The following is a 23,874-nucleotide window of genomic DNA, read 5'->3' on the forward strand; positions in this document are numbered from 1 at the left end:
AATATTATTCCCCTTGAAAACACCTCTCGCCCAAGCATCTGCAAGTATTTTACAAATATTAGCAAATTACAATTTGTTTGTGGGGAAAGAAATTATTCCCTTCCCTACTTTCTGGATGGGGAAATCCAAGGCATAAAGAAATTTAATATACAACCAAGTAAGGACTTCAGGAGCCCTAATTCCCTGTTCCCTGTTGTAACCATAACTCATTCTACAGCAGTTGTTAAAAATTGCAGATTCAGAGCTGTGCATCTATTTGAGATTTTATTCCACCAGCCACAGGCCCTTTTGTAGCAATCTGCTCCTTCCTTGCTTCCAGTACCTTTAATTATAGTTCAGCATGCTGCTGTACCTGAGGTTGCAGCTGCATTTCCACCATACAAACTCTTGTTTATTTGCATAACGGCTAATGTATTTAATTATAAGGCTCCCTTTTTCTGAGATGAGATTTAGTATGAAAACTATTTGTTCAAGAGAGATGACTTTTTACATCTTTGCTTATTTGTATGTTATAAAGTATTTGCTCTTTAAGGAAAATAATGGATAGTATTGCCCAAATATATATATATATATATATATATATATATATAAAATAGAAAAGTCAAAATCAAAATGAGAAACAAGGCCAATATGGTTTATTCCACAGCTGTGGCTGGCAGCGACCTGCTGCTTTTCTGCTCAGAGAAATAACTAGAACAAGGCATTGGGTAAGTAGAATTCTTTTACTGTGTTTAAATTCATTTGTAGCTGTCTGTATTGTGTTAGCACAATTCCTCCCAACCTGGGACAAACTCCTTGGAAAGGGGGCTTGAAGAGACAGGCTGCATGGGGTTTGGGAGGGAGGGGAGGGAAAGGAAAGATGAGAGGAAACAAATATATTACTTTTGTTTCCAATACTACACCATGGTCTTAGCCATCGAAAGTAGGAGGTACGCAAATGGTGACACTCGCTTCTGGAAGGCAGCATGGACAAAGTTGCTTAGAAAATTATGTGTTTAGCTCCTCAAGCACAAGAAAGGCTAGGAACAGTACACGTAGATGCTACGAAATAGCCCCAGGCCAAGGATCTTACAATCTAAACAGCCACAGGCAAAATAGTGTTCGCATATTAGAGACGAGGAGCTGAGATACCAGGAGCTTCAGTGACTATAACTGCCTTGCATCTCCTGAATCACAGCCTAGCATCTTCATTACAGCTCTGTCCCACCTCTGTGAACACCCTTGGATCTCAGGTTACGTGTCTCTAATAGGGCTCATATTTATCTCTTTTAGGTGATGTGAAGCAGGATTAAATTACCCCAGTTTCTGCACTTCTACATGATACAGCAGTTTGCAAGGTAAGTGCATCCAAATGGTTAACAGTAAGCCCTTGTTCTGGCTATGTTCTTATCAGCTATTCAAGGTGTAGTACACACGGACACAGTTTCATCAAAGCTCCCACTGGACTTCATCTACTGCTATCTATAGTAAATTGCAGGACTGGCCGCCTTCTACAGTTCATAACCTCCTTTCAGGTACTTCATCATGCTGATTTGTTCATACTTTCGGTGTACAATAGGAGAGGAAGCCTAAACCAGGAAAAGATACCTAAAAGTCTCTGACAACTACCTTTGAAGTGATTTACATGTAGGAAGTAATTTGATACTAGTGCAGAAATCAAAACACTATAGGTAAAAAACTGACCAAGCCAAGTTCATTGTTCAAGCTGAAAAAGTCTGCAAAAATCTAAAAAAATTGAACAGAATAAAATTAGAAGAAAATTGTAGTCTTGATTCAAACCTCAATTACATTAGTTTTTATCCTAGATCTATCCTGGGAACCCCTCCTGTTATGATGTCTTATTACTAAGACAGAAAAGGGACACAAGGGATCTTTAAAAAAAGATCCTTAAATGGCTTGTATTTCTATAGTGTCATTAAAAACATACAAGGTGAAAATAATTCCCATCATGCTTAGAAGTTTGCATAACACGACTAATAATCCTTTGCATGTTTTATTTTGAAAACAAAGCAGTCCAAAAAGGAAGATTTTTTTTTTTAATATTAACACTGTATTCCATGCAGATAATCCATAGTAAATACTTTGCATTAAAAGACAGTTAAAGTGCCTTTAATCCCCCCCCCCCCAAATAGTCCAACTGTGCTGTAAATTCAAGTATGTGAAAAGTAGGCCTTTAGTTATTAAGAGAAAGTATTTCTGAGCCAGGTCCTGCTCCCATTGATGTCAGAAAAGCGGGGGATTAACCACCGCCTTTAGTAGGAGCAGAACCAAGCCCTTGTTTGTCTCTGATAAACCCTGTGGTGTGTTTTTGCAACTGCTGAACACAGACAAATGGCCAACTAACAGACCGATGATATCATTTTCTGCCTGATGACAGGCAGTTCCCTTACACCCAAACAATGTGCTCAGCAGTTGCCACAAACTGCAAGGGCACTCTGCTTGCAAAGACAAATGAGGAGTGTTAGCAGTTGTTTGTGCCCCCTTTTAACCAGCTGAGCAATGGACTGAGCACAGCTAACAGCCCCAGCCCATTTTATAGCTATAAAATACACAGATCAATATACACATGTACATTATGCAGTTTGCTTTGAAGGAAGCCCAGATGATCAGTTCATCTGAATCTAGAGTAAAACTTCAGGATATGGCTACAGAAGCCACATGATTAAAAGCATAATCAAAACCCTTTTAGGTCAGAGTTGTGTTCGTGCTTTGGCACTCAAGACTAGCAAGATTAACCGGCATCTTGAAGTCAACGGAGTTACACAGATGGGACAGGAGTATTGATCCCGATGCATTTGAATTGGTGCAGCCAGCACTATACTTGAGCCCAGACTCATCGCTCCTGTTCGCTTCAATATTAGAGCAGTACTTGTTGGTGGTAAAGATATTTTTCTCTTTCTTCTAGGCATCAGCAACATTACAGTTGGGTGGTCTGGAATTTAATGGACCCCTCTTCCACGACAAAGTCACATGCAAAGAAAATTCAGGAAATATTGTTCCCTGCTGACTTGCTAGCTCCCCAGATGTGAACTTCAAGTGGACGGAGCTAGACCTCATGATTAAAGGTAGGACAGATTTTTTTTTTTTTTCTCCTCCTTGAGACACAGCATGCAAGTGCCTTGTTTCTCCAGACTAGGCAGAGGGAGCTCCTGAGCAGGACACTCATTGGTTATGCTGCCTGGACTGTGGGATGAAAATCTTCAACTCAGGGCACACACATGACTACGGGCAGTAACTTTTTAATCTACTCTACCGCAAATTGTTAGAGATTATGAATCAGAGCTGTTAACGTTGTACTCTGCCTGACGATATCCCCATACCATATCCTTCAGTAGAAGGTGGACAAAACATCTATTAAACACCTACAGAATAGCCTGTCTGTTCTTAAAAAAAATTTTTTTTAAATAAAGCTCTAACTCCGGGCATTCAGACCTTGGCATCTGCCCTGAAGTATGGGTGCCTTATATACTTCAGTTGTTTCTGTGCTATGGCATTGGGATGCTGTTATTCCCAACCTAAATGTCTAGTCCTTTTTTTGAATCTCTCTAAGATTCTGGCTGCGGTAATGCAGCAGTGATTTATACAGCTCAGTTACACACTAGGTGAAGTCTGTTTTCTTTTAAATTTGCAGCATTTCACAATTGTTTGATGTTGCCTGGTATTTCTGGGGGTAGGAGGGGAAGAGGAATATCCCAAAAATCTGGGTACGAATGTTAAGAAAAATAGTAAAAACAAGGCCATTTTTTTGAAAACATTTAAATCCAGAGAAATTTCCCTACCAGTTTATAACCCTTTCAAAGCAGATTAGATCTGGAGCAAAAACTAGATGACAATATGCTTTTGAATTCATTCCACTTGAGGGAAACAGGGAGAAAACAATCTTGCAGCTGAAAGCTTTACTTAGGAATAAAGTTTATCTTCAAAATATCTCTAAAGAGAGACTGTGTGGGCCATAACTTGGCACAACTCAGTCTGACTTACCCTGTTTGAGTGTTTTGGTGTCTTTAGGCCATAATAAGATGCAGCAAAAGTCTCCCTAGTGACTATGTATGAGGAAGTATAATCTGGGGTCTAAGTGCCACAGAGCATCCGTATTTATCTTCAAAGGCTATATAAATTCAGCAGATGAGAAGGAAAACATTAATTAGACAGACCCTGCCTTTGGCAGTAATCACCCTCAGTGACAGCTGAGCCAGCCAGTGGATAAAATATGTACCAAACATGATATCAGAATAAATAACTGAGGATCAAGAAGGAAAAAAAAAAAAGAACAAAGAAAAAAAAATCCATACAACCCACACCATTTTTTTGGTGAGGGAAAGAAAACTTTACCTTACACTAGACTTTGACACTGTCTTTTTTTATACAAGGTTTCCTCGGTTTAGGGCCCAATCCTGCAGCAGCCAGTGACTGTGGAAGTAGGACAGATTATTTCTGAAGATTAGTCTTTAATTCTGATTGCAGAGAAGGAACAGAAAACCCTGAGAGGTCTAGCATTGAAGTCCTTAATGAGGGTCAGATTCTGGAATCATGATATCAGTACAAAACCAGACCAGGGGTCTACCACAGATGTAATCAAAATCAATAAATAAACTTCCACTGACTTTAGTGGGCATTAAACACTATGATGTTAACAAAGTTATTTTTAATCGTACCATGGCATGTATGCCTTCATTCTTTCTTTATGTGAAATTCCCATGAAAAATAAACTTGGATTTACTTCAAGATTTAGCCCTTGAGAGAATACTGCTTTTGATAGTGCTCTATCACTATCCTCTTCCATTAAAACTTACTCTGTTCCTGCTGGATCAGTGGCAGTGCAAAAGATATGTGGTTTGAAGGAATCTAAGATTTTTTCACCCTCTGACTCCTTTAGAGTGAGGGTCATAGTTGGTAATTTAGCGAACTAATTAGATGCCAGAAAGTGCATCAAAGCCATTTGTTAACAAACAACCTGAAGGTGAATCTTCTGCAGGGCTTTGTCCTTAAAATAGATCAGGTTTCCCTTTCTTCCTGAGTAGGGGGTAGAAGCTGTTTCCTTGAAAGGAGAGGAGCATAAGGATTTGAAGACATGGTGTGGGAAGAACAACTGCAGGATGAAAAGACAAAGGCGTAAGTCTTCTCAGCCATGAAGAGAAAACTAAATGTTGCCTGCCCCAAAAGAAGGCAAAGGGGAGAGCAGAGAAAGGGACAGAACCAGGGAGCAGGAGGATGGGACAGGTGAGACGAGCCCTGGAGAACCAGCCTTACCATTCCTGTGGTCACCACAGCATCTGCCCCCCAATCACCTGGCCTCTCCGTGGGGAGAGGCAGAGGAAAGCAGCCTGACTTAGTCCTGAGTGCAGGCATAGGCAGAGTGTGCAGTAAACAGGGTCTGTTTTGCTGTCCCAAAGAGCCTGCTGCCTTAGGCAACTATGTACTTTGCCTGTACCTAGATTTGGCCCTCCTGTGAACTGCCCATGTTAAGACTCTTGGAGAAAGATGGAAGAGGTCAACCACACACAGAGGGGAAGAAAAAACAAACAGCTCCTCCCCCCCACACACCAAAACTTTGACTGCACTGTTTCCTCCTGACGCATCCAGGGCTTTGGTGCTAGACTGCAGGCAGAATCTGGTGTCGCAACTCACTGCCTTTGCTTCAGGCTCTGCTGCCCCATGAGGAATCCAGGCAAGTCACATCCTCGCATTGCCCTGACTCATTCCTTTCAATGCTCCAGTGGGTCTTTTTCCTCTAGTTGCTGTTTCTTTTCCAACAGGGGAAAGACTTTGCAATAGAATAATAGAAGACTCCAACACTTGGGACATGGGACATTAAAGACACAGGGGAGGAAGTGCTCAGCACTGTTCCGCTTCAACAAAGCCCTCCTTCTCGTGGCTGGCTGGCTCCACCTCAGAGTACGTTGCATGGTTGGTATGATTTCGGAATTTCATGGCAGGCCAGTGATGTGGCCTTCGCTGTGGACAGAAACAAAGATCCATCAGAAGCTGTGACAGAGCCTTTCACTCTGTGCCAGCTGGGAAATTTGAAACTCAGTCCTGAAACAAAAACAGTGCTGTCTTTGTGACAGCTCAACTTTTTTATTAATAAAATCACTTCATGCTTTAAGAGCATTACAATGCATCAATCTCACTGAACTGACCCACTAATAAGGTTAAAAGAAGGAGCAGAGAGGAAATGGAAACTGGAAGTGAAATCTCGCATCAGTTTCAGAACAAGGATGGCCTGTGCCTGGCTTAATAGCCAAGGACTGCCACAGGCTTCCTGCGTGACCACATACAAATCATCTCTCTGTGTCTCTCCTCTTTAGCAGCAAAACAGGGATTTTCTCAGTTGGGTGCTGTGAAGATAGATGCATTAAATATTGTGAATTGTTCAGGTACTAAACTGATAGGGGCCAGCTAGCTCAATTCTCTGAAGACTGGCTCTTCAAATAGACAGATGGAGGACAGACAAGTGCTGTAGGAAAAAGCCAGAGTGACAAGGAAAGGCTGAGGACTTCATGTTGCTCACTCCCTCCACAGCAGTTCCTATGCCAGGATTCAGCCCACTTCTGACTGCCTCGGGAGCCTGTATCAAGCAGTCTTTTGGCTTTTAACAGCAGATGGAGATTGTCAGACCCCCTATCTTTCTGAGAATTAAAATCTTGCATTTAGAGCATTCACACCACCACTTACAAATTAGCTGATGGCATAACATCTATCAGTTAAGTCTGACAATTTTAGTCAACAAAATCCAGCTGGGCAATTCAAAAGGCAGCAATTTCAATTATGTCATAGCTCCAACTGAGTCCTCCAGCCAGGCTGTGTGTACACTTGCTCATGCAAGCATGTGGAAGAGTCTACCATTGTATGGGGGGAAAGGCAATAAGTGAAAGGGAGCATATGAAAGAGTACAAAATAAAATGTGGGTGTAGGAGGAAGAGAGACTAGGTTTAAATCACCACCAACAACTGTAAGTTGGAGATTAGCTGTGACTGTAGGACCATGAAAAGAAACTTGGATATGAAACCTCTCAATGTTCCCTTCTCTTTTCTTTGTTTCCCCAGAGGCCAAGGCAAAGCAAGGTGGCTGGCTTCATTGAAATATATCTGCATCAAGCTTGCTGAGAGGATTCAGACTGCAAAAAAAATGCAACTTTAAAAGCACAATTGGTTCCCAGGTGGCTGCTAAAGCTCAGCCTCCCTGCTCTCCTCTAGAAGGTGAGGATTCCCTGAAGGCAACTCCACCTGGAGGTGATCTGGTTCTTCCTTATTCATGGCTCAGCTCCTCTAAGCGCATGACTCAGTGTATTCATTGCTCAGCATACTCCAGCCACACAAATCAATGTGCGTACTGAGACAAGGCACTCCACTAGCTGAAGACCTAGGAGTAACTACCAAGGCTCTGCAGAGGGCATGTTAATCAGAAAGAAAAAGTTTGGGGATAGGGTAGGAGGCTATCTCTCTCCCTCATTTCTGGTGATGACAGCTTTGTGTTGATGGTAGCAGAGGAAGAGAAAACTGGTCTGTGATAAGGTTCTCCACTCACCTCAATGAAGAACAGGGCAGCATTTGAGGTGGGATGGCTGTTGATGTAAATTCCAGCAAGGATAATAGCGGCAATGAGCAACACAGCCAGAACTATCCCCACGATAGTACCTGTGTGAATTGGGGTTCCTGCCTTCTTTGAAGGAGGGCTGCTTCCCACACCTGCAAAAAGAGAATTCTGTTAAGGCTGGAATCACTGAAATCTCAGTAAAAAGAAGGACAGAAAGGAAAAGCAAGGCTTTTTTCTTTAGAGCATTGCATGAAAGACTGAGCAACTTTAACCCGCTATTGAGTGGCTCAAAAGGAGGGTAAGTGAGCTAACACACCAGTAAGCTTCCTGTGAGCTCACATGGTAAGAATCCAAATCTTTGGAGCTGAAAGATCTGCTAGACCAAGCTTTGAATAGCAGGTGTGTGAGACTTACCTGGAGCAGATAAAGAAATCTTTCACAACAATCCTGATGCTCAGTATTCTGCACTTTCCCCTCCCCATTCCCAAACAGAAGTTGTCAATTCAAGTCAGTGTCTTTCTTTTTATCTACCTAAAAATAATTCATGTGAAGTAAGTTCTCACTCTGTATTTATTGTTTGAGCTCCAGCATCAGATGGTGTCAAGATTAAACAACTACTATCCAGTAACCACCCACCCCACCCCATCCCCCGCATCTATATTCTTTATATATTGGATGCTCACTCTGATAGAAAGCCATTAGCCATATGCTGAGTGTGTCCTTAGCATGTCTTACCCACAGTCCTCCAGCTTGCCTTCATTCCTTGGCTATGAATATTCAATCACACAGAGCTACAGAGGGCGTATGTAGCATATATTAACAGTGACATTACCAGCCATTTGGGGAGTAATTTGACTGAAACGGGGAAGGTCGCGGATTTCAAAGGACCCCATGCCTGCAAAGGAACTGATCCTATACCCAGTTTATCCAGTTTAACTTCTGTGAGCTGCTTTCAGTTAAGAGGGATGGGCTTGTGGTTTGTGTATGACTGCAGTTCTGGGAAACCTGACATCAGAGGAAGAAGTGCTCAGACTCTCCTCATATTCTGGAATTAGGAAGAGCATTGTGGTAACAGTTCAGTTCTCTGTCCTTAGGGCTGATTAACACACTTGGATTGAGAAGGGATTTGCTGGAACAGAGATGGAAAAGACAGAGCTGGGCTAATGGAAAGGACACTTTTTATATTTGGCTTTTACAATGCTCTTTGGCACAGCTGGGGAAATTCAAAAGCAACAGGACTTTGCAACTATGCAAAAACTGCAAAGAAAGAGAATTACATAGGAAAGACAAAATGCATCATCTTAGTTCACCTGTCATATCTGAGAAAGTGGCAAAAGTAGAAAAGCAGCACCAGGCCAAAACAGATTGGTCTCACTTTTCACAACCTGAAATGGTATTAATCAGGGTAAGGACAAAAGGATTCTTATCTTGATTACATCCTTTCAATCTCAGTTTCTCCTGTCCACTCTGCTGACTGATCACAACTATCCAGTACATTTGATTTCAGTGCAACATGTTCTCACTTAGGAAGAACGTGAGCAGGCAAAGAGAAGATTAAGGACTTACCATCGCCTCCTGCATACTGATTGAGCTTTGTATCATCTGAAAGAAGAAAACAGGCAAAAAAAAAAATAGTTAGGAGACTTCCATGATATTCTCCATTCTTCCCACGCTCTTTCATTCCTACATAACAGGAGGCCTCTGACAGACCATACCTCTTTGCACAGCACTTACACGATCAGTGACAATTTCACCTCTCAGTTTGGTGGAGGAGAAAGGCACCCAGAAAACAAAACAATAGTGAAAGCAGTTTCTGGCTTTCTGGCTTCCTTCGCAAAAGTGGCACCTGGAGCACAAACGTCTAGAAACCAGCCGTTAAATACGCTCAGTGTGCAATGCAGAATAATAAACGAATGTTGGATGGGGCCCCAACCTTGTGGGTGTCTGTGTTCAGGCTATGGCATTTGCTAAAATATGCTGCTGATATATCCCAAAGAAATCAAGGGTAATCCTCAGATGTCTTCCATGGAGGGGGCCCAAAGTCCAATGCCATTCTTCATCTCATTCTGAAAGTACCAGGATTTATTGTACAAGGCTTTATTCTGTCTTGATGTTCACCACAACAGAGCCCTTGAGAATCCAGCTGAAATCCTAATCCAGAATTTTTACTGCTTGGCTAAGACTTTTCCTAGTTGCAGTGCTGACAGATGACCAGCTAGTCAGACGCATTCCCAAGCATCTCCATTGAGCAGCTCCAGTGAGCTGGTCTGGGAGGATGCAGAAGGCTGGGTCCAGTCCTTTGCTTTGCTTGTTCCTGAGCTGTGCTTCTCCAGATAGATAAAGTTCGCTGCCTGATGCAGCTGGCTGTTTTGTTTCCTTCCAAGATTACAAATTAACTTCATGCTTGAATATGTCACAAAAAGCCTCTTGTTCTTCTTCCAAGAATTGTCGATGAGTTGGAAAATAATCTCAGTGGTGGTGTTATACTCCCCCTTCCTTTAATTGCTCCTTTCAAAGTCAACTCTGTCAGCCAGGCACTCCGTTCCTCCCCCCAGCCTAACTCCTTCCCATTGCTGAAGGACAATTACTAATGTTCCTTTCTATTTATTCTAATTAGCAGTTTGCGTTAGGGACTATTAAGCAGCAAAATTGAAGTGATACCTGCCGCTAGGATCTGAGGAGACAGCCCTGTGTTAATAGGATTATCAAGCTTTAGAACATGGGTGTCTCAAGGGAGACCCAGGTCCTTATTTGGAGCTTTCTCATGCTGGAATGAACACCATTCCCAAGCAGACGACAATCACATGTCTGTGCTGTATTACTGCCAGTCAGACAGTACTGGCAGTCCTGAATCACCAGCAAGGATGTTAAAAACACGAGCCCCTAGTTACAGTATTAACTTCTCTTACAGTGTTAGGGAGTCTGTCCACTAGGGAATACCTGCTTTTGGTCTGTTATCTCCTTAGACCTTCATAAATGCATATAAAGGCTGCAGTGCAACTGTAAAACTCTTCCCACTTGAGGGTTTGACCTGCCCCACTTGCCATATCATTCCAAGTCTCGCCTCTTACTCTATCCTTCCTTCCCCTTTCCACTGTCTTCTGTACCCACCCCTGCTTCAACAACTGGGTAGCCAGGAACGTTACTGTGTTTACTTGGATATTAATTGGCTTCATTAGGCATCAGAGTGAAAGACCTCTCCAGGGGTAAGTGTTGAGGAGGGGGGTGTCCCTGCCACAGCTGTTCACCCCATCTGCCTGTACCTTCTGTAGTGAGGCTGTCGATGAAAAGTGAGGCAGTGGAGGTGGTGACATCCTCATCAAACAGTGAGAAAGAGCTGTCAGGCGGTGCCGAGTAGCGGTCATCCTCTGCTAAACCCTCGCATGTCTTCTCATCTGACTGAAAAGAAAAATGAAAAATGGTTACTGTTCCTAGCAATCCTCCAGCAAGAGTGCCAGAGAGCTAGAGATTAGACCCATGATTCCCAAGCCTTGGGCTGCCAAGCCCTTGGGGTTCCAACACAGGAAGGGGAAAGCAGGGAACACGGTCTAGATGTGCTAGGAGAAGTGGCAGGGGTCATCTAGCAGTGGGAAGATAGGTGGAAAACTTTGGGAACTGCTGAGTTAGGGCAAATGGCAGTGATCTGGCAAGGTTCTACATTCTGACTTTCTTGCATGACCTTAGTGTAGGTCCCATGACTTCCTTCTCCTTCCCTCAGCCCTCTTGGTAAACATGGAACAAAGCTGAGTCTTCAGTGGGGGGAAAAAACACAAAAAAACAAAGCAGAAACAGATGTTTCATTAAAGCTGATCTTTCTGAGACAAAGAAGCTAGTTCATCCAATGCAGAGACAGTTGCACTAACAAGGACAAGAAAATCACAAGGGCTAATTTCTTCATACTTCAGAGTGAATAATAGTTATGATTCAGAAGGTGAAGGGAAAAAAAATATCCCAGTGGACTCAGATTGCACCATTAGTTAACTTACAGAGGTCTCTGCACCTTTACTGAACATCCACCAGCAGAGAAGCAAGACCAGCAGGGCAAGGGCATGTAACAGCAGATTAGATGGACCATCTTCTGTCTAGTCCAATATAGCAGGGGGGAGATATCCTCTGCTAAGTGTATCTGTGGTTCTGCTGTAATGGGAAAGGGATATCTAAAGGGATACTCAACCTGTTCCAGAGCAGCACAGACCAAGTGGAGCTGAGTGTGATTTTTTTTTGACCTGGGAACAGCCACTATCTTTTCTTTAGTTCAGCATCATTCTTAGCAGTCTCTGTATAGGACTTCCAAAATGGCTTACCATCCTTCAAGCAGCCAAAACAAATTGGAAAATAAACTGTTTTGATTATATTTTTCACCTGTAGCTAAATCTCATTGTAAGAGTTGCCTCACAAGAGTACATCATAAGTACCATTATTGGTGAGCAAAATCCACATTACGTTGTTATCCTGTCAGCCCAAGGGAACCTTTGCTCAATCTTACCTTCTGGCCACAGCCGTAAGACAGCCACTCCTCACGGTATCGATCAAACCCACTGGAACATCTACAGAGACAAACGACATTAATCTGTGGCAGATACATTCCTGCTAGACACAGCAAGCAAAGCAATCAGGGAGTGAACAACAGCGCTCATTTGACCACTCCACATGGGTGTCATTGCTAACAATGATTTCTAAGCTGCCTATGAATCCCAAATGCTACCCCGATGGGCACTGTGTATAGATACTTAGACAAACAAATATCAGAGGACAGGAAAGATTATACACAAGTTGGTCTCCAGGGACATGGAGTTTCCAATACAGCTGTGCTGGAAGGACCCAAATGTTCCTCTTTACAGAGGACGAAAAGGATCAACACTGCTTCTCCAAGGGAAACAGAGACACAGAGAAATAGGAAAAATATATAGACTGAGCTTGAATTTCCATTCTCTGGACTCTATGCCAGAGCAAGGCCATGATCTCCACAAGTTTTTTCCAGCAACATCTGCACAGGAAAAGTAACATTAAAGAAATTACAAACTGCATCAAGAAAACACCAGCTAGTGAAATCTCTACAAAAACAGAGGGAATGAAACAAAACTCTGACCTTTGCAAAGTCTCTGGGGATTACCAAAAGATGAATCAGGGGTTCAGCTCAAACAAGCAGTAATTTACCCAACTACTAGCCAATAAAAGAGGTGAAGCCACAAGAACTTCAGGTCCTGCTGAGTCACTGAGCTCTTTTGCGTTGAAGTAGAGTTCCTGTGACAGTTAGGGGCTCAGCAGAAGCAACAATGCAAACTATAATGCTAAAAGAAAGCTAAAAGGAAACTCTGGGGTTAAATCACAGAGCTGGGCTCAGGATATGAGTTCCAACCCTGGAAGCCACCCTACCAGCATCCTTGGGAAAATCATGTTGGCTTTGCAAAACCAGCCTCATTGAAAGCCAGCAAGATAGCAGTAGACTTGCTCAGCTGCTCCTGGTAACTCTAGCCTGCAATTTTCCCAGTGTGTAAAATGCTTGCCATTTGTATTTGTAGTCTATGTTCTTCAGGAGTGAGCTGCCGATATGCAGTTATGGCTGCAGGAAGCACGTATTCCAGCCAAACCATCCAGGAGGAACCACAGTATAAGCCATAAGCGCAAATATAAACAGCTGTGACCTCAAATCTGGAAGACTGGGCTTGCCTATGCTATGAATTTGAAATAAGCAGAATCAGAACGTTCTTGAACACCTGGGTTTCAGACCAAACAAGATCCAGACCAATACACTGGATCCTGGGCTTGGTTTTGCTACCAAAGCCACATCTGGTTTCACACATCTCTCTCGGCTGCGAGAACACAGTATTCTCTCATCTGAAGCCACCAGCTGAGCAACTGTCACTGAAAAATGATGTTCCCCTGACTCTGGTTATATTCCAGCCCCAGCCCACCGAGAGGCAATGAATCAATGCTGATTTATATGGTAGCTTTGTTGATGTCTCAGGATCTTTCCCTGCTCCAGCTGCCATAGACATACTTTCTGAGGCCTTGCTGAAATTGTTGCATGTAAGACAAGAGCATAAGTCTTGAGAGCAGTGACAGAGAAGTGATACAGAAAGGAGGAATGTAGGTGCCCTGCGAGCTGTGCCCCGGTGAGCCGGGGAGGCACGCTCCCTTTGCGGGGGCTGCCGGGGAAGGGGGTCAGGCAGCAAGCTTTCCTCGGAGAGCTGGGCACTTCCAAAGCAGGGATGTCGTGTCGCTGCGCTGCCTGTGAGGATCTGTGTTATTGGGTCCTCTCCCCTGCCACTAGCTCCAAATAAATATTTCAGCAAAAAGGATCTCATTAAACTCTCGCATGCTCCTTATCGCTCTCGAGCTAAAGGAGGAGAGAGAAGAGACCTCCTTCCGCGCTGGGGCGGTAGGCAGGCCTGCCCCGGCCCCCCCAGATTCCCCATTTCCCCCCAACAGCTCAGCAAGTTCCCCTGGCCTTTACTGTGTCTTGTCCCTATCGGAAAGGGCCTGTCCCCCACGGCTGAGGGGATTCACGAGAAGTTCAGGCTCTGTGCGCTACCGTTGTCCTTCAGACTCTGAACAGCGTGTCCCAGCCTCCCTGCCCTTCACTTCTCTTCTGTCTGAAATCACAGCCTAAACGAGGACGGTTCCACCACGTCTAATCTCACTTACTTACTCACAAAAATGTGAGCCTTGCTTCTAGTCTAAACTTGCTCTAGCTTCTGCATCAAAACATCAGGACTAAGATATCCAGTCTCAAAAATCTCTAATTGCTTGTAACCTGAGATCAGACCACCGCCTACCCACTGGCTGTGAGACTGTGCTAGCGTCCCCCCAATAGAAAAAACATTTAAAAAAAAATGACAGCACTGATACCAGGTGCCAATGAAGCTTAGACCTGAAGTTGCACTTGCTCTCCCAGGCCTAGAAACATTATCAAGAGAAGAGGTGGGAAGGAAACTCATCCCAGCTACCTCTGCAGGACATGACACCAGCTGCAGTTGAAGGTCAGCTCCGAGGTCACACACATTTCACAGCTCTGATGCTGGAGACAAGCTGTAAAAGAGAGAAGAGACACGTACCAGCAATACGCTAGCATCTGGACAGGCACAAGGGAGCATAAACTCAAAGCTGGTAGAAAACATCATCAACAGATGAGTCTAATCCAACCCCTCTCTCGGCAATGGACTTGGAAGACAAGTCCGCACCTTTCTAGCAGGAGTGGACTCACAGTCCAGCTATAACGGTCTTTCCATTTTGTTTAGCTGGGAATAAAACACATCCGAGACCCGTGCCATTTCTTATTATGATGTAGAGCATTTTTCCTCGGAAGGAAGAAGGGAAGCAAAAATACAAACAATTTAAACCTCTGTTGCTGAAATGTTTGCACTTACTTCCTGAAGACAGCTCTGCAATAACGAGAGTCTCCCCGCCCCGGAGAGGACTAGCTTCTTGTAGCCCTGTTTGTCGCCCTGGCTAGAAAACAGCAGTTTCTCAGCAGTTTGAACAAGCCACCGCAGCGAGACCCTGACAGGCCGCGATGGCAGAGCGCAGAGCCGGGAGCCGAGCTGGCGCCGCGCCAAGCACCTCTGGCATCTCGCATCCCTCGCTTCCCGGATCGGTGCACCCGCTCCTGAAGGGCAGCAGCCCCCACCTTGCCCCTCGGCAGGCCTGGCAAACCTCAGCCCCGGCGCGTCTCGCCCCGACGGATCGGATCCATGGCTTTTCCAGCCCTACGGTTCTGCCGGCGCCCCTCGCACTGCTGCTGCTGTGCCAGAGCTCGGCTGCCCGCGCTTTTCTGCGGTCCTGGCTTCCCGCTCTGCTCTCTCATGCCCGGCTTTTCCTTAGCAGACTGTCAAGTGCAGTCAGTGTGCAAGCAAGGAGCCCGAGAGAAGAGACAGAGCCTCACCAGTTCATCCTCTTCCGACCTGAATACGGCTAGAAATCACCCCCCCCCCCGCCGAAGAGAAAGATGAGTCTAGTTCTGTCTAGCGCTGGGGCTCCTCTGAAGATCTTGCTCTCAACTACCCCAGCTGCTGAGGGGGGAAAAAAAGCAACTCTTAAGGAAAAAAATATATATATTGCAGACTGTTTATTTATGATCTGCTTTGCAGTAACCCTGCCTGCTGTTAAAATTGTCATAAAATACCCTGGGGAGACTGCTTAATGCATAACCTTGGTATACTCATGACAGATTTACTCTCCGCTCTGTATTTATGTACTGCATGACGACTTGCCTTGCGCCCACGTGTCCTTGGTCTTGAACGCTAAATGTATCTGTTTAACAGGATCCTCTATAAATTATATCTAAGTACTGACCGTGGGGGCTTACAAAAACACCTTGTGGCCTGAAATGCACCAGCGTCCAGCCAAATTAGCTGAACATGCATTAGCTTATGGGGCGAAGAGAAGGAATTTCAGCGCCCAGACCGGAGGGGGGGTCCCTGCACTTTGCGCTTCGCTCCCGAGGCCGGAGGGCACATGCGAGTTTGCATCAGTATTAGGGATGTCAGCATGGAGGGCCTGGCACCAAACCTGCCGCTGTCACTTATTTGGGGAGTGCTGCACAAATCAGATAAGATGCAACTTCCTGCAGATTCCTCCTTTCTCGGTTTTTCCATGCCAGGCAAGCCTTGCCGCATCCCCAGCTCCCGCCTCGGCTACGAAGCGGCCAGGCTGGCACGTGTTTGGGGTCTGCTGGCGGCGGAGGGGGATGCTGGAGCAGGGGGTAGCTCTGCCCCGGCCGTTGGTACCTTCTCCCTGTACGGCCCCGGGGCACGGCGTGATCCCAGCCATCGGGCGATGGGTGGCAGCGCCACAGCCGTCCCCTTCCAGCGAGCATCGGACCTGCCTCCTTCAGCCCCTCGGGCTGCAAGCAGGAGGCCGGGGTAGCTGCCGGGAGAAAGCTTGGGAGGGAATCGCGGCGCGGGGCCCCCCTGCCAGGCTGCCCCACTTACTGGGCAGGGGGGTGAACTCCACGGCCGACGTGCTGGTGATCTTGCTGGTGTCCAGTTCCACGCGGTGATATTCGTAGATGGTCCGACGGCGGGACTCTGAAACGGCGGAGGCCTCGCGTTAGACCGGGCACAACCCCGGCGCACCCGTGCCCCCACCGCCAGCGTCTGCAGGACCTGCGACCCCCCCAATTCCCAGCTGGGAGGCAAAAACGACCCCAGGTCCTGGGGTCATTCCTGCGGGAGAAAACCGTGCACAGACACCCTGGGGATGCAGGAGGAGCAACGGCAGCGGGGCAAGAGGGATGCCAAGGCCCAGATCTCCTCTTCCGTGTTTTCCTAGGAGGAGCCTGGAGCTCTCTCTGCCCCGCTTGTCCCCGACCGGAGACTCCCGAAATGGATGCGGTCCAGTCCTGCGCCACTCTAAACAAACACGAGCCGCGCAACACATTGCTTGTCGGTGACTCACGGGCCCGCGAGCCTCCCCCGTGCCGAGCGCTCGCCTGGAGCTGCCGCCCGGCTCCCCGGGCTCCCGCTCTGCGATTCCCATCCCCTCCAAAGCCGCCTCCTTTGCCCTCTCCCCCTCAGGCCTCGCCGCCGTCCTTCTCTCCATCTTCCCCTTGATCCGGGGGCCAGAGGGGTCCGTCCTGGATTCAAGTTCTCCCAGTTTTTCTCCCTGCCTCTGCCACTAATTTACTTGTTGACACCAGCCAAGATGCTCCCCTGGCTCCGTGCCCCGATGTGGATAATCAAAACGGTCCTTCCAGCAGGGCCGCAGCTCCTAGCGGCTCTGCTCCGTGCTCGGAGACCTGCGGATGAGCGGGACAAAGCGCTCTTCCCTCCCGGCCCTCTCCTCTCCCTGCCTTCAAGCCTCGTTTCTGCCCCTCGTTAGGGTTTCGTCGCCAGTTCTTGCACGTCCTTGCCACTCGCTTGCCCGCGCGTCCCTGGTGGCGAGGGCCGGGCAGGAGGTGCAGGCGCGGTGAGCCGGGGGGACGGAGAGCGCGAGTCTGCCGGCGGGCAGCCCAGCGAGGCAGCACGATCCAGGCTGGATGAGGTTTTTACCCAAACTGTTGTAAACTGGTAATAAATGAGGGCCAGATGGCAGGCTCCATAAATAACGAGCAAAAGCAACGGCGCCAGGTGCGGCACGGGGAGGCGGGAGGAGCGTGGTTGGGCTTCTCGTTACGGGAGCCAAGGGAGAGGCTGGAACAGCTTTTCCCACAAGCTCACCCCATGCCCGGAGCTCCCGCGCCTGCGTGGAAATAACCCCTAGCCGTCACCGTGTCCGGCCGGCACACGCGCCGGTCCTGACCCTGACCCTGCGCCCGCCTCTCTGTGCACTCCGTCAGGCCCTTGCGGCTCGGAGGCCGGCACGGACACAGGGAAGCGCATGGCACAGATGCAGGACCGTGCACGACACGTGCATGTAACACACAGGCTTCTCGCCAACACGGCGGCTGCACGTCCGAAACCGGTGCAAGACGCTGAAACCGGTGCAAGACGCCGCGCTCCTCCGGAGCGGCGACGGTGCAGCTTTAAGGCGTGGGATCCGAGAGGAGCCTAAAGGCACGAGGTGCCCAGCATCCCCCGGCTCCAAGACGCTCGTCCCTCTGCAGCTCATTTGCAACCATCCCTCCCCTCCCCGCCGTTCCCCTCCTCCTCATCAGCTGGAAATCAGGGACGCGATAGCTTGGCTGCTAACAGTGACTTTTAAACACACTGGGCAAGAAACACGATGTCCTTTCATCTGGAAAATGGCGCCAAAGCACGTGATGTTCGTGGGCCGGGGCCGCGCTGACGGGCTGGGCCACCCGGCGCACGAGGCTGCTGTGCCGATCCGGAGGGGGCATCCACGGGGGCATCCGCGGGGCCCCGGGCTGCCGGCACCCTGCGGGCCCCCTCGCGCTGCCACCGTCCCCCTGTGCCGAGGTCACCCACAGGACCGCATCTCTCCTTCCCTTCCCGCCCCTCTCCCTGCACGGCGCCGCGGGAGCCCTGGCGTTCCCGAGGTTCGAGGCAGGAGCGCGGGGTTTGGGATGCCGGCGAGAGACCGGCCGCTTCCCTGCGGAAACCTCCACCTCCCCCGAGCGGCAGCCACTCACCGGGCACATCGGGAGACGGGTTGAGGATCATGAAGGCGTCGGAGAGGCCGGCTTTCACAGGGTGCTGCGTGGCGCTGATCTGCAGGACCGGCACGGGGATCTGCAGCCGGGCGAGAGAGGGTGCGATGGGCTTTTGTGCGGCTGGAAACGCCCACGTTCGACAAGCCGACAGCCACCACATCTGATCTCCTCCCGGTGCCGCAGGGATCCCCTTCAGGGACCCAGTAATACCAGTCCGGGGGGTTATACGGGGACGTCCTGCTGCGCCTTCCCCAGCACGGACATCTCTCACCTCCTTGTAGCCAAACACGATCCTCCCGTCGCTGTGCAGAGCGGCCTGGAAGGTGAAGCTGCCCACGTCCTCCTTCCCCTGGAGATAGACCTTGTCCCACTGCACCACAAAAACCGTCCCTGGGGGAGAGAGCAGAGGGGATCAGTCCCGCTCACCCTATTCGCCCCACATCTCAGCAGCCACCGTGATGGATGTGGCATCTTCTGCCCATAAAGCTCACTCAAAGGTCTCCTCCTCTGACCTCCAACACGTGCCTTGGGCAGACTTCCCGCAAATCCCAGGGATTACCCGCTTCTCTCTACGCGCACGCGCGTGCGCGGCAGGAGCGGGGCAGGACTCACCGTTGTCGAAGTACTGGACGGTGGAGTTGCGGGAGTAGCTGGGGTTGAAGTTGGCCATGAGGGGCGCGACGTACTGCGTGGCCGTGAGCATCCGGTGGATGACGTCCCCCATGAAGATGAAACCTGAGCGGGCGAAGGGAGGTGAACGCGCGGCAGGCTCCCCTCCGCCGGCCGGCCGCCCCGCGCGCCCGCCCCGCGCGCCCTCACTCACCTCCCGTCGCGATCGTGACCTGCCGCAGGAGGTGGCCGTAGAAGGGGAAGTCAAAGGACAGGATGATTCTCTGCGGGGAGGGAGACGGGGTGAGATCCACGCTCGGACCCTGCCAAATTCATGCTGGGGGAGTCGGGCACGGGCAAGCGCGGGGAGATGGGTCCGTGCCCACCGTCATCGCTTTGGACTGAACTCAGTGCCTGGAGAGACCCACAGGAGCCAGGTCCCCTTGGACGCTCCTGCCCTGCAGGATGCAAGAACGGGTCTGGGGAAGGCAAAAACTCTTCCCAAGTCTTGGTCTCCACCAGGCCGTCACGGGGACGTGGCAGGGACAGCGTCAGGACATCCCTGCTCGGAGGGGACATCCCGGGCTGCAGACCGCCCCGGGGAAGGGCGGCATCGCGGCGCGCGGGGCTCACCGAGGCCTGCCGGTGCGTGTTGGAGAGGATCCCGTGGATCTTCACTTGGCTCCTGTTGGCTGCCGCCATGTTCACCCAGAGCCCCACGGCGCGAGCTTCACCCGGCCCGTAGGTCCGCGACACGTAGTAGCTGTGGTTGTCCTCCTGCCGCCGGGGAGGGAAGGCGTTAGGCGCCGGGAGGGCACCGCGCCGGCCAGGAGACGCCAAACCCACGGCCAGAGCTTGGGGCGGCCGGGGGGGCTGGAGCAGGGAGGACCCCGACCGCCGCGCATGGCGGTGGCGAACCCAGCACGGAAATGCCCCGTGCAACGCTGGCGTCCCCTCGCCAGAAACGGGACGCCGAGAAGCTGGAGACGGCGCAGAGAAGCGGCACGGGACGGCAGGGAGGACGGACGGGCGGGCTGGCACGCGGCGGAGACGTGACTCACGAGAGCCTTCGGCGCGGCAGATGCAGCCTCCCCGGGAAGGAAACAGCCCCGTTTAGAGCCGGCGGCCGGAAGCTACGGACAGCCAAAGCGACCGCCAGAAGCGACGCAAGCGGACGAAGACGTCGAAGCCCGGAGGAAACGATTAACCCTGGAACCTGCAGCTGGGGGAAAGGGGCAGAGCCGCCGCTTCTTTACCGAGCCGGGTCTCCATGGGCTGAGGATGGGGGGCTGTGGCAGCGCGGGGGGATCGTGAGCTCCTTTCCCGGGGGAGCAGCACGAGGGAGTGACGGGGCGGCGGGAGCAGCCCCCGGGTGTCCCGGCACTGGGAAGCCCCCGGGCCTTTCCCACTGCAGCTGCCTAATTGCTGCTGCGCGCGTGGGCTGCTGGGGGATGCCGGGGACTCCTTGCAGCTCGGAGCAAGGGTGGATTCCCCAAATCTGGGGGGAATGGGTAACCCCATGGTGTCCCTGGGCAATGCACTTGCCCGGGGCACCCCCAAATCGTGCAATGGGTTCCCCGAATTCCCCTCTCTGCCCCGAATCCTGCTGGCAGCTCCCCTCGCTACGGCAGCTGCCCGGTACCCGTGGGGCAGCCTGGGCTGCCGAGGCCATGCCGAGCCAGAGGCAGGGGGGACACGTCAGCCCGAGGGCTTAAAGGGCTGGAGGGGGGGGGGAAAAATTAAAAAAAAAAAAAAAATCGCCCAGCTTCGAGCTGCCTTGGGTTATTTCCCGGAGAGCCGTCGCAGGGGCTGCAGAAGTCACGAGGGATAAAGCAGAAGCGCTATTAAAAAACCCTCCAATGTGCAGTTTTTCTGCCTCAGCAGAGCGCGGTGAGAAGCGCCGGGCTCCTCTCCCTCCCGCTTCGGCCCTGGCTGCGGCAAAGGTGTTCCCGGCTCCTTCCCCGCGCGGTGGCCTGGCAGCTCCCGCTTTAGCCCCTTCCCTGCCGGGCTCCGAGGCAGCCTGCAGAGCCTCCCCGGAGCTACGGATGGGGAAACCGAGGCACGGGGCGGCGAGAGCAGCCGGCTCGCAGACAAGAGTGGGAAAAACCCTCGGATGCAGGCACAGGACATCCCTGGGGCCGAAAAGCAAAAGCTCCTGTGCCCTCGCCGGGGCCAGGTCCCATCCGCAGGAACCGCTGCGGGAAGAGGCACCGGCTCCTGCACCCTCGTCCCCTGGCCGGGCGCCGCCGTGGTCTTCCTCACCCCCCGTGCCCTTCCCAATGTGTTCCCAATAAAACGGGGACTGGGGGGGGGGGAAGCTGGCAGCGCGGGGACGGGTGCGCGGAGGAGCTGGCTGCCGAGCCCCTGACCTCATCGCTGACTCACAGGGATGTCCTAATCTGTCACCTTGCTCTGGTTACGGCAGGAATTGGGAGAGGAGGCTTCGGGGACGCGCAAGCGAGCGGGGAGGGCTGCGAGCCCGGGGGGGCCCCGAAGCAGCCCTGCTCCCGCGGCCGCCCCTGGCTCCCGTGCCGCCGAGCCCCGGGAAATTGCTGCCTTTTCCGCCAGGGGAACCGCGAGCCCGGCTGCGCCCTTCCTGCGGCTCCCAGGCGTCTGCAAATAGCGCGGTGGGGTTTTTCAGTTTGTTGTTTTTCTGAACGCTTCCACGTCAGGGCTCTTTCGGCTCCCAGCCCTGCTCCATCCCTGACCCCGGGGGAAGAAGCAAGGCAACGCTGGAGCTCGCACCCGGTGGAGAGGGCCACCGTTCTCCTGGAAAACATCACTTATCTGGGATCACCCTAGCTATTCCCCATCCCTCCCTTTCTGATCAGCTTTACCCTGCCTCAAACAACTCTTCCTCGCTCATCTTTCCGAGCAGATCCTGTGGCTGTGTAGCTGGCAAGACCCTCCCGGCCGCTGAGGATCCCCGGCCCCACCACGGACAGCAGGGAGCTAATCGAGGGCCAGGCAATTAGCCTGGACGCGGGAAGCGAGGCAGCTCTCCCGGGGTGCAACGCCGCTGCAAAGCGAGGTCATTAGCAGCAGCGCAGGCTGCTGCCTTCCCGCGCCAGAGATCCCGCGTCCTCCTGCAAAGCCGCCTCGATCCCGGTGTGAACCAGCCCCCATCCCGCGCCCGGCTGCCCTCTGGCCCGGCTGCAGGTTTTGGAGCATCGCCCCAGCAGCAGGACAGCCCTCGCGAGCCCCCAGGGCCGGCAGGACTCGCGGCTCGATGCAGGGCGTCAAGGCAAAGCCGACGTCTCCGCCGGCTCCCGCCCGGGCTGCAAACAGCTCCCAGCATTCGCGCGGTCGCTCACCACGATCCGCGTCTCGTTGGCCGGCAGCGTGTCGATGGCCAGGCTGTCCCCCACCAGGTCCTGGCTGATGCGGGTCCCGTCGCTCTCCGGCGAGGTCTCCTGGGCTCGACGCTGCCCGGCGCCTGCCGCTGGGCCACCGAGGAGGCGTCCTGGGGGGGCGCAAGGAGGGGCTCGCTGGGGTCCCCCGCTCGGAGGGCTCCCGTCGACCCGCTGGGATGAAGCCTCCCCCCTCCCCCCCCCACCAGGCACTGGCTGCAAAACCCTGCCCCAAAACAGCTTCCATTTAGGTGACATGAGTTTGGGGGGTCTCAGCCCCGATAACCAGCCCCAGTGCAGTTACAGAGACACAGGGAAGGAGGCGGAGGGGCTCTGGAGCCACAGCAGCTGGGCCAGCAGGGACGAAAGCAGGGAAAACCATGCAAAACCCTGGCAAAAGCAGCTCCCAGCTCGGCTCGCCCGCACTGGGCAGCCCCCACAGCCTGGGGCAAGGCAGCGCCGCGGGGGACGGGGACAACAGCGCTGCTTCGAGCAACAACGCGCGACGGCCGCGTCCCCGGCCGAGGCGGGAGGAATCGAACCAGCGATCCCAGGCGCTGGCGGCAGCCCCCGGCTCCGGGCTGGCGGGACGCCCTCGGCCACCGGTGTCCCTGGCCATTGTCCCCTCCTCGGGGCTGGCCGAGGCCTGCGGTGGGCTCGGCAGCGTCCCAGCCCGTGTTCTGGCCCGGCCCCAGCCAGAAGGGGAAACTGAGGCAGGGCAGCGCAGGGCGGCTTGGGGCGACGCGCACCCCACCTCCGACGGGGACAGGGAAGGGAGTCGCCCAGGCTGGGGACCTGTGCGCCTTCCCTGTGCTGATAGCGCCAGGTCTCAGCCCCCCGCTGCTGCGGGGAGGCCTGTTGTGCCTAGGAGAGCGGAGCCCTTCCTGGAGCGCCAATTAGGCGCGGGTCTAACGAGCCGAGCCGCCACCACAGGCAGCCCACGGAGAGGCTCCTGCTCCCTCCCCAACATCTCTCCGGACCGCGGCGCTTGCTGCTCTCTGCACAGCGAGGGGTCCCGGGATGGACACAGAGAGGGGGGGTCGGGATGGGTGCAGCGAGGGGGTCCCGGGTGCAGCGAGGGGGGGGGTCGCAGGAGAAGCACAGCCAGGGGGTCCCAGGCATGGTGAAGGGGGGTCCCGGGTGCAGCCTGGGAATCCCGGGACGGGCACAGCCAGGGGGTCCCGGGTGCAGCGATGCCGGCCTGCGGGACGGAGCAGGGGAGCCCCGCAGCCCGTCCACCCCCCCTCGGGGGCAGTGCCGGGGGGTAGCGGCGGCGGCGGCGGGGGGAGCCCGTGGCTCGGGGCGCCCCGTCCGCCGCGCACCTGC

General features: G+C 51.9%; 1 protein-coding gene across 1 annotated transcript in view; it reads right to left on the bottom strand.

Annotated features, from left to right (window-relative positions):
* Nucleotides 1–1,980: 1,980 nt before the first annotated feature.
* PLXDC1 (plexin domain containing 1) overlaps nt 1,981–23,874 on the bottom strand; it is a 22,910-nt gene continuing 1,016 nt past the window's right edge. Inside the window, exons 2-14 of the mRNA XM_026072933.1 lie at nt 22,513–22,661; nt 19,832–19,975; nt 19,413–19,482; nt 19,202–19,324; nt 18,861–18,979; nt 18,569–18,668; nt 16,470–16,565; nt 14,487–14,568; nt 12,023–12,083; nt 10,800–10,935; nt 9,103–9,138; nt 7,528–7,688; nt 1,981–5,955 (exon numbers count right to left, since the gene is read on the bottom strand). Of these exons, the coding sequence (XP_025928718.1) occupies nt 5,836–5,955; nt 7,528–7,688; nt 9,103–9,138; nt 10,800–10,935; nt 12,023–12,083; nt 14,487–14,568; nt 16,470–16,565; nt 18,569–18,668; nt 18,861–18,979; nt 19,202–19,324; nt 19,413–19,482; nt 19,832–19,975; nt 22,513–22,661 (1,397 nt within the window). The 3' untranslated portion in view covers nt 1,981–5,835. The remainder of the gene's footprint in view (nt 5,956–7,527; nt 7,689–9,102; nt 9,139–10,799; nt 10,936–12,022; nt 12,084–14,486; nt 14,569–16,469; nt 16,566–18,568; nt 18,669–18,860; nt 18,980–19,201; nt 19,325–19,412; nt 19,483–19,831; nt 19,976–22,512; nt 22,662–23,874) is intronic.

Source organism: Apteryx rowi, unplaced genomic scaffold (genome assembly GCF_003343035.1).
Source record: "Apteryx rowi isolate R43461 unplaced genomic scaffold, aptRow1 scaffold_354, whole genome shotgun sequence".
Taxonomy (NCBI): Eukaryota; Metazoa; Chordata; class Aves; order Apterygiformes; family Apterygidae; genus Apteryx; species Apteryx rowi.